This window comes from Dendrobates tinctorius, unplaced genomic scaffold (assembly GCF_039654945.1).
Source record: "Dendrobates tinctorius isolate UK_male_01 unplaced genomic scaffold, ASM3965494v1 ptg000005l, whole genome shotgun sequence".
Taxonomy (NCBI): domain Eukaryota; kingdom Metazoa; phylum Chordata; class Amphibia; order Anura; family Dendrobatidae; genus Dendrobates; species Dendrobates tinctorius.
In genome coordinates, this window is record NW_027361673.1 from 23,896,683 (window position 1) to 23,907,179 (window position 10,497).

Here is a 10,497-nt window from a genome sequence, read left to right on the forward strand (position 1 = left end):
TCTCCTCGCCAGCATTTGGTTTGTGATGGGGACACAGCACTGAGTATACAGAGCGGCCGCTGTAACCATGCTCCCTGCCCTTACTGACACTGGCTCTACATTGAAGCAGGCTGTCGGGGTCGGGGGCACTGTTACAGTGGCCACTCTGTATTCTCGGAGCGATGACTAACTGGCGCCGCCCCCGACGCCATGTCTGAAACCGAATGCTCCCCCCATCCGAGTCTACCATCCTGGAATATGCTCCGTAGGGTGACCGCAAAAAATCGATGTCGGAATTTTGTCCGTCTGGACCCCACAAAACGATTCCCCTTTCCAGATATTGAGATAGCCAAAATTTGAGCTCGATCAAACGACGTTAACCCGTGCCGCTCGTCGCTCAAAGTTTGAAAAAATCCAAATTGAGGTATTTTAAGATTTAGGTATTTTGCATAGTCTGTTAGACTATAAAGAATGTGACAACAACATTGCAGAAATAGCCCTGACCAAATTTTCGAACCATTTGTGGTATTTGAATGCAGAGTTGGTGGGATTATCGTTTTTTGATCCCACCATTACAGACAATGAAAAGTTGTTAATGGCTAATAAACTGCTCAGTAGCACAGATGAACCATCAGAGCACGCTAGGGTTGTAAATCCAGAAGTTAGGAAAGAAAAATTAAAAGAGGTAGGAAGTAACCGACTTTAACGACCTTCTGACAAAAGATGAAGAACAAAAGCAATATGTCCTGCAAGTTGTAAGCAAATGCCGAGCATTCTATTCTAACGTTTCAAAAGCTACTTTAACAAAAGCTCTAGAATAGATTAGATAACTATGTAAAATTATCAACTCGTAGGTTAGCGTGCTCTGATGGTTCATCTGTGCTACTGAGCAATTTATTAGCCATTAACAACTTTTCATTGTCTGTAATGGTGGGATCAAAAAACGATAATCCCACCAACTCTGCATTCAAATACCACAAATGGTTCGAAAATTTGGTCAGGGCTATTTCTGCAATGTTGTTGTCACATTCTTTATAGTCTAACAGACTATGCAAAATACCTAAATCTTAAAATACCTCAATTTGGATTTTTTCAAACTTTGAGCGACGAGCGGCACGGGTTAACGTCGTTTGATCGAGCTCAAATTTTGGCACTCTCAATATCTGGAAAGGGGAATCGTTTTGTGGGGTCCAGACGAACAAGATTCTGACATTTTTTTTCCCCCCCATATGAGATCCGGTCACCCTAATGCTCCCCCATCCTGGTTCCCAATCCTGGAATATACTCCCAAATCCTGGTCTTCCATCCTGGAATATGTTACTTGATCCTAGTCCCCCATCCTGGAATATGTTGCTCCATCCTGGTCCCCCAATCCTATTATATTCTTCCCATCCTGCTTTTGCTGCTGTTGATCTATACATTTCATACATACGTACATACATACATACATCACTCCGACTTGCCTCCCTCCCCCTGCAGCGTGTGATCTACGCTATTTAAATAAAATTGCGCTGAATTAGCGTATGCGCATACCACACTATCGGACGCCATTTTGTTGAAGACACACTGTAGATTTGTTGTCACGGATGTGTCAGAGGCTGCAGAACATTGCACTGCATCTGTTTGTAGAAAGTCTCAGCGGATGGCCTTGCAAACTAGTAGCAGCCTCCATTGGCCTTAATGGTGTCACCTGGATCTGAGTGTTTATAATTCCCAACTTCCTCTTGGGAGTTGCGGTTATGTTATGTTCTATTTGCACTTCCCTGTTGCGGCTTGGCGCTACTGCAGTCAGCTATCTTCCTCCTTGGTGGTTTTGGAGGATGTCTGTTTCTCTGAGTCTTCTCAAGCTAAGTGTTCCCTTGTTTTGTGTATCCTAGCTGTCTTTAGCGGTAGTGGGAATTGACTAGCCCCCATCCTGTCCTTCCTGATGCAGGGCTTATCGCCAGGTCAGGCAGGGATTAGATATCATGCTTGACAATAGGTGCAGATCCTATGTAGGGACAATAGGACAACCAGAGTGACATTAGATCTGTCTAGGTGTCTAAACTCCCCTCTTTCCTAGTGTTTGTTTCCCCTTCCCTTTATCCCTTTGCGTTGCATGTAGTCTGTCCTACACTGTGCATGACCTTTTTCTTCAACAAAATAACGCCAGAAATCGTACTATGTGCAGGCACTGACTCCGGTGCCACACTCCTCCCTCCTCATCCTCCTCCCTGTCACTGCTTGATGTGTCCTTCCAAGTCCGGCCACACTGCTCAGGCGCAGTCAATATGGGTTTCAGACAGGACGCATCCGTCATTATAGATAGGCTTAAAGTGCAGACTCTCAGCTTTAATTAGAGGGCTGAAGATCTGCGGCTGTGGGCTGTAATAAACACCTAGGCAGATTAACGATGTAATTATTAATTCTTACGTCCACGGTCTTAGAGCAATTCCGGGTAGATGGTCACAATGCAGTGTCCCCCAGTCCACACGATCCCATTCTGGGGCTGATAGTACCACTGTCCCTGTACCAGGAGATACCCACTGTATCCAAACTTTTGATTGGCCCACATGTTTTTGTATCTCCTGCCGGGATAGTCTGTAGTCACAGTCCATGCTCCTCCTCATGATTGTTATCACGACAGTAGCGCGAGGAGTACAGTCCTTAATATAGTTCCTCACATTCAGACGATGGCTATCATGACCATTTCACATCTACCCAGCTCCAGCCGACAACAGCATATAGTACAGTCCCAACCTGGGTTCTCCATATGTTTTTTTGGGTTCAGTGATTGGCAGAGGAGCAGACATGTATTCCACCAGATGGAGCCATGGTTCCTTGAGGTGTTCCTGAAGAATGTCTCTTTGCAGAGGGTGCCAGAGACTTTATATCCACAGATCCCATTCAGGACGTTCTTCCACAGGATTGCACAAAGGTTTAGGGAGGGTGATCCGTCATTGATTGTTCAAATAACCTGCATGTTTATCCTAAGTTGTGTAACTTCATAAACTGCAGTGGGCTGATGCAATATGTAATCAGCATGCATTCACAAATTAACATACGAGAGTCAAAGTATAGGTTCATATTTAACAATGGCTCCATTAAGGCCTCTGAGACACTAAACAGCGTTATTACCAATCTCGTGTCTGGCCGTATACATAAGATCCAGCCTGCACATCTTCCTCTGCTTACTTTTATTGAATGGAAACATTGATTCCTGAAGCTGAACGCTTTCCAGGTGAAATTAGTGCACTTAAACTGACACGCAACCAAATCTCTAATAAAATACAATAAGATGGACGTAAACAGTACTTCGTGCTGGAAAAAGCCTGCATCCCTTAGAACCGTGGGTAGTGATGAGCGAGTATACTCGTTGCTCAGGTTTTCCCGAGCATTTTGGCGTGCTCGGAGATTTAGTTTCTGTCGATGCAGCTGCATGATTTGTGGTTGCTGGACAGGCTGAATACATGTGAGGAATGCTTGTTTGTTAGGTAATTCCCACATGTATTCAGCTTGTCCAGCAGCCACAAATCATGCAGCTGAGGCGACAGAAACTAAATCTCCGAGCACGCCAAACTACTCGGAGATCACCTGAGCAACGAGTATACTCACTAATCACTAACCGTGGGTTCCGCTCTACGTTCATTGGTCCAATAGTCTAATCCGTAGCCAGCTCCTCACAAAGAGGGTGTATTCACATCCTAATTGGAGTAAGGGTTTAGGAATTTCAGCTCTTTAATATGTTGCGGACTCTTTTTCAAGTGACCAAGAGTAACTGGACAATTATCTAAAAAGGTCTTTAACGAACTGCATGGACTAGTCCCTCATCAATTCATAAGTTGATTCCAGGTTTGCTTTTTGTAGCTGTAGCTGGGAACCCACAACATGCAGTCAAAGGAACTCTTTTGGAGGAGAAACAGACCATGAATGGGCTGAAAAAGAAAAATCCATCAGAGAAATGGCAGATATGATCGGAGCAGCCAAACCAAACTTTGGAACATTCTGCAGAAGAAAAAAAAAGCGCACTGGTGAGATGAGGAACCCAAGAAGACCCGGACATCCACAGAAGACAACAGTGATGGATCGCAGAATCCTTTACATTGTGAAGAAAAACCCGTTCACAGCATTCACACAAGTGAAGAACAGTTTGCAGGAAGTAGGTTTTCAGTATCTAACTCTGCCAGAGATGATGTCATGGGTGCAAATATAGAGGGTGCAAACCGTTAATTAGCCTTAAAAATTGAAAGGCCAGGTTAGACTTTCCCAAAAAATAACATGACAAGAAGCCAGCCCAGTTCTGGAAAAATATTCTTTGGACAGATGAAACTAAGATGTGTACCAGAATTATGGGAACAGGTAAGTATGAAGAAAGCTTGGAATGGCTCATGATCCAAAGGACATCACATTCTCTGTAAAACCATGGTGGGGTAGTGTGATGGCATAGGCATGAATGATATCCAATGTCACTGGGTCTCTAGTGATTATTGGTGATCTAACTGATGACAGAAACATGCGGATGAATTCTGAAGTGTGTGTACAGGGCGATACTTTCTGCTCATATTTAACCTAATGCAGCAAAGTTGATTGGACAACGCTTCACAGTACAGATAGAGAATGACCCAAAACATACTGCGAAAGCAACACAGTAGTACTCTAAGGCAAAGAAGTGCTATATTCTGCAATGGCTGAGTCAATCACCAGATCTCAACCCCATTGAGCATGTATTTCACATGCTTAAGACAAGCAGAAATACCCACAAACAAGCAACAACTGAAGTCAGCTGCCTTAAAAGGCCTGGCAAAGCATCACAAAGAAGGAAATCAAGCATTCGGTGACATCCATGGCTTCCAGACTTCATGCAGTCATTGCCTGCAAATGATTCTCTACAAAGTATTAAAAATGGACATTTTATTTATGGTAAAGTTAATTTGTCCAATTACTGTACTTTTCAGCCCCTGAAATGAGGATACTTTGTAGAAAAATGGTTGGAATTCCTAAACGTTTCACAGGATATTTTTGTTCATTCCCTTTAATTAAGCCTGAAAGTCTCCACTTCAATTGCATCTTGGTTGTTTCATTTCATGTAAAAAAAAAAAAATAGTGGCCTGCAGAGCTGAAATCACAAAGATTTGGTCACTGTTCAAATATTTCTGGACCTAACTGTATATTCCCAGAACCTTCATCAGTGATATATTGATGACTGAAAGGCAGCACTTATAGCTGATTGTGACCCTACTATTCAGTTGTATACAATGTAACACTGCTGGAATTAAGCCTTGGAATTGAGCTAAACCTTTCGAGTGCAGCTATAGAATGAAATGGCTCATGAGTCTGAGAATATTTACTCTCTGCACACTCAGCCTGACTGACTGCTGCTGCATGTGGTGAGCAGTGTTAGATCTCATCAGCAAGGAGGAGCAACGCTGAGGAGCTGGCAGTCAGGCTAAGTGGGCAGAGATGGAGTTCATATTTCATAAAGGATTTTACAGCCATTCTGACATGGATTTTCAGAGTAATAACCCCAACCTGATCATGTTTGCGATCCTTTTAGTAATGTATGCAGCTTTTATTGGGAAATCTGGTGATAGATGCACTTTGATTCATGTTCATAATAGTTTGTCTTTGACGGAAATTGTGAAATAATGTAGTGGATGTAGCTCATTAGATGTGCTCCTCATGTAAGGATTTAATAAGTAAACTCATTTATCAAGTTTGGTGACAAATTTATCCGAAACTGCAGTCTTGATAGGTTGACAATAAGCCGTGAAAAGTGAAACATGACAGCGTTCGCACTACATTTTGGATCCAGTTGAAACGTGCTTTTCTTATTTTAAATCTATTTTCAGAATTAAACGTTGTACAGGGATACACACAATGCAGCTCCTATTGTTTTCCCTGTTAAAGTGGAGCGATTTTTCGCCTTAAGGGGCATTTACACCATGATTTTCATGAACGTGTGTTCCCAGGAATGCTAGTTCAATGTAATCATGCAATCTAAACTGGCTAAGGAATAAATAATTATTCAGTCCCAGGCGCATTAGACTTATAACTGGAGTGTGTATGGTATTATATTGCTTTTTATGCTTTTTATTGTAGACATCAAAGAGGAAGCGTGGTTATATAAAAAACAAGCTGGCTCTGAAGAAAGGCAAGAAACCCATGAAGAAGACCATTTAAACCATCTGATCTCGCAGGAAGGAGTTGTCCTTCAGAAATAACCAGTCTTTGCCTTTAGATGAGCTCATGTTCTTCAGTAGCATGAGAGTACAGAACCATCTTTGGTCCAGAATATTGTACAAAATTTTCAGGCAATGTCTGATTACAAAATATATATTTATTGGCTTATTAAGAACAGCTGTTTTAGATTTGTAACGTGAAGCCAGACAGACAGAGCTGCTGTCCTCTCTAGTAACAGCAGATGGTTTTTCTTTTGTTTTTTTGTTTTTCGATTGTGGGATTTTTTTATTTCACTTTTTTTTTTTTTTTTTTTTTTTTTTTGGGGGGGGGGGTAACAAATGATGAAATTGTTGACAATTTGGACTGTTTGCACCAAAGAGCCCTCCATTTTGGTTGCCATACATATGCATACTTGTCAATTTTTTTTTATAATCACAACAGGTATAAATACTTTATTAACATACAATGTCCATTCACAAGCGGGCACATATATAGTGGCAGACCACACTTGTTCTGCATATTCTTCTTCCCTTTAAGATGTTTTTTTTTCTTTTGGATGATTATATATATATATATATATAGGCTAGGGTGTGGGTGTCTTCTCTTATTGCTGCTGTGTTTTTATTGGGATGCTTCTATTTCAAACAATCATAAATGTATCCAAGACAATGTGATCAATCGGTCAGTCCAGCGGTCACCTGTCGACCGTGCAGGTAGCCGTGTTTGTACCGGGCCTTTTCTTTTTGGCCCATCCATTTGAGTGATGTTGCCTCAGTCCGAGGCGAGCATCTCTGTTATATTGGTTCCTTACCCCAATTCTAAATGTTTTGTTTTTGCACAATCCTAAAAAATGCAAACGGCCAAATCAGTTTGAATGTTTACATGTTTAATACATATAAAAAGTTGACAAGTATACAGACCTGTTGTGTTAAAGCTGACCTTACATAGAGGGTATCTGAGCTAGACCAGAATTTCTAATTGATTTGTAATTTTATTTTTCCTCTTGATAAAACAAGTGCAGTAAACTTACGATGGGTTATATATTTAACAATCGCTATCAGTTTTGTTTAGTTTTTTTTTTTGTTTTTTTTTAAGACAAAACTGTCATTGTCATGCACTAAAATGTATATTGGGTTGAACATTTGGGTGGATCTTAGTTTTTCGGGGGTTTTTTTGCATTGCTTTTGGCATAATGCAGACTTGAACGTTTCTTAGTTTGACAGATGTCAACATTTTTTGAGATTTCTTGCTAGCTGTTTTTTGTTGCGTTTTTTTTTTTTTTTTTTTGGTTACTGGATTACCACCACAGTTACTGGATTACCCTGTGTTAGGATGTCTTTTTATAATAAAATTAAGAGGTGAGGACCAGTGACATCTCGCATAAGGAATATCACTTTTTTTTCATTTTGTTTTTCAGGCTTGTGATATTTTTACATACCATGAAACTGCATCGCTGTTAAGCCTATGTTTGCGGTTCTAAGGCCACTAAAAAAAGAAATGCTGGCAATCTGTATACTGGATTAAAAACTTTGGAAATTGACAATAGAAAAAAAATAAAGATTTAATTAAGGTTTTATGTCAAGTGTCCTGTTTTCGTTTCTAAATAAAAGCGTAATATGGCCAATTTCTAAACATGCTGTCTTATGACAGCCAGCATTGGGGTGAATTAGACTTAATAGCTCTTTGGGATAGATTTCTTTTTGGTATAGGTTAAATGAACTTATTTTGAAATTGTTTATTGAAGAATTGATGTGTGAACAGAAATGCAGTAAAAACTTTTAATTTGAAATAAAAAAGGAAATAAGTTTTTTGTGTTTTTTGTTTTTTATTTATCTTTATTTATTTAGTTATTTGGATTGTCAGAGAATGGAATGGAATTTACGCTGTGGCCATCAGCTTTAATGTAAAAATAATAGGAAATATTTTGGTTGTAATAAAATAAAAAAATACAAATACATGGATGTGGGAACCCGGCCTAAATGGTAGATGGAGTTTTTGTAAATTTGTATTCTATGGAAGGGCTGTACCTGTAGCAGTTAGACTTGGCATTTCTTGACTTACTAGTACTCAGCAGTAGTGATGAGCAAGTATGCTCGGATAACACCTTATCTGAGCGCACTCGCTCAGCACCACTCGGCAGCTCTTTCAACAAGTTTTGGAAGATTGGGATTTTATGGTACATATTCATACAGCTTTGGTATGCCATGTTCTGCAATTTTTACTGGTGTCATCCCTGGCTATTTTTGTTGACATACCGGGAATTCTAGTAGCAGCACAAATGTGAATTGTACCTTCAGACATGCAGGAGTTGAAGGGGTTGGGTTTTTTTTACTTATTTTTTTACCATAGCTGGCCTTTGCATTAATATTTGGTAGGAGTGCAACACCCGGCAAGCTCACCGCTCAGTTGCCGCCACCGGGTACTGCACATCCGCCCTCTATTCGATTTTTTTTTTAGTGGGTGAATGCGCAGTACCCTGTTTTGGTCTCTATTTCGTTGACTGAGGTGTACATAAATTGATAACCTATACTAAGGCCACATTCAGACATTCCATATTTGGTCAGTATTTCACATCTGTATCACCCACTCCTGGTTGTGGCTTAGATACTGCTGTAAAATGCTGAATGTGTAAGGAGATAGCTTTAGGAGATAGGCCATCAATGTAAAAGTCCCAGACAACTCCTTCAGGGTATTTGAGTGCTAGCGATACATACGATGGCATAATAATCTTCCTTAGATTTTTTTTTTAAATCAGACAAAATATGGAAAGCAAAATTGCTGTAATTAATCCAAACTTTAAGAAAAGAGAACAAAAATGTGTTGCTCATTTCAACCAGTCAGCGCTCAGTTTTAATTTCCTAAACTGTTCTAGTAAAAATGAAAGCTGTGCTTTAGTTGGTTTCTATGGGCAACAGTATCTTCAAAGTGGTTGTTCACGCCTTAAAAAATATTTTTTTACATAATAAAACCTGTTTATTTTCCCAAACCCCTGCCTCTCCTCTTCCAATTCTGCCCATATCCCTAGCAGATCCCTGGAAGTGTCAGCAACTGCCTGCCTGTAAGAGCTTTGCTCCAAAGCAAAAAATAAGGAAAGTTCCAGATGACTCCTTTAAAAAAAAAAAAATCAATAATGTTCTAAAATTATGACTATTAAATACAAGATTTGTTAGACAGGCACCTATTTTATGCAAATTACTTTAACGGGAAATCCAACAAACAATTGAGTCTAGAAATATTGCTAAGTAGCTGAAGTGCCCGGCGTTGCCCGGGCATAGTAACTGACTGCCATCCCGCTCACTCCCACCGCCGTCCCGCGCTCCACTGGCCGTCCCGCGCTCCACTGGCCGTCCCGCGCTCCACTGGCCGTCCCGCGCTCCACTGGCCGTCCCGCGCTCCACTGGCCGTCCCGCGCTCCACTGGCCGTCCCGCGCTCCACTGGCCGTCCCGCGCTCCACTGGCCGTCCCGCGCTCCACTGGCCGTCCCGCGCTCCACTGGCCGTCCGGCGCTCCACTGGCCGTCCGGCGCTCCACTGGCCGTCCGGCGCTCCACTGGCCGTCCGGCGCTCCACTGGCCGTCCGGCGCTCCACTGGCCGTCCGGCGCTCCACTGGCCGTCCGGCGCTCCACTGGCCGTCCGGCGCTCCACTGGCCGTCCGGCGCTCCACTGGCCGTCCGGCGCTCCACTGGCCGTCCGGCGCTCCACTGGCCGTCCCGCGCTCCACTGGCCGTCCGGCGCTCCACTGGCCGTCCGGCGCTCCACTGGCCGTCCGGCGCTCCACTGGCCGTCCGGCGCTCCACTGGCCGTCCGGCGCTCCACTGGCCGTCCGGCGCTCCACTGGCCGTCCGGCGCTCCACTGGCCGTCCGGCGCTCCACTGGCCGTCCGGCGCTCCACTGGCCGTCCCGCGCTCCACTGGCCGTCCCGCGCTCCACTGGCCGTCCCGCGCTCCACTGGCCGTCCCGCGCTCCACTGGCCGTCCCGCGCTCCACTGGCCGTCCCGCGCTCCACTGGCCGTCCCGCGCTCCACTGGCCGTCCCGCGCTCCACTGGCCGTCCCGCGCTCCACTGGCCGTCCCGCGCTCCACTGGCCGTCCCGCGCTCCACTGGCCGTCCCGCGCTCCACTGGCCGTCCCGCGCTCCACTGGCCGTCCCGCGCTCCACTGGCCGTCCCGCGCTCCACTGGCCGTCCCGCGCTCCACTGGCCGTCTCGCGCTCCACTGGCCATCTCACTCCCTCAGCAGCCTGTCTCCACTGGCCATCCCGCGCTCTCGCTAGGCCATCCCGCGCTCTCGCTAGGCCATCCCGCGCTCTCGCTAGGCCATCCCGCGCTCTCGCTAGGCCATCCCGCGCTCTCGCTAGGCC

At 44.0% G+C, this 10,497-nt stretch overlaps 1 protein-coding gene across 1 annotated transcript in view; it reads left to right on the forward strand.

The window, feature by feature from the left end:
- Nucleotides 1-7,943, forward strand: part of STT3B (STT3 oligosaccharyltransferase complex catalytic subunit B) — a 136,343-nt gene extending 128,400 nt beyond the window's left edge. The window contains exon 16 of the mRNA XM_073568658.1: nt 6,058-7,943. Coding sequence (XP_073424759.1) covers nt 6,058-6,138 — 81 coding nt within the window. The 3' untranslated portion in view covers nt 6,139-7,943. The remainder of the gene's footprint in view (nt 1-6,057) is intronic.
- The last annotated feature ends 2,554 nt before the right edge of the window (nt 7,944-10,497 follow it).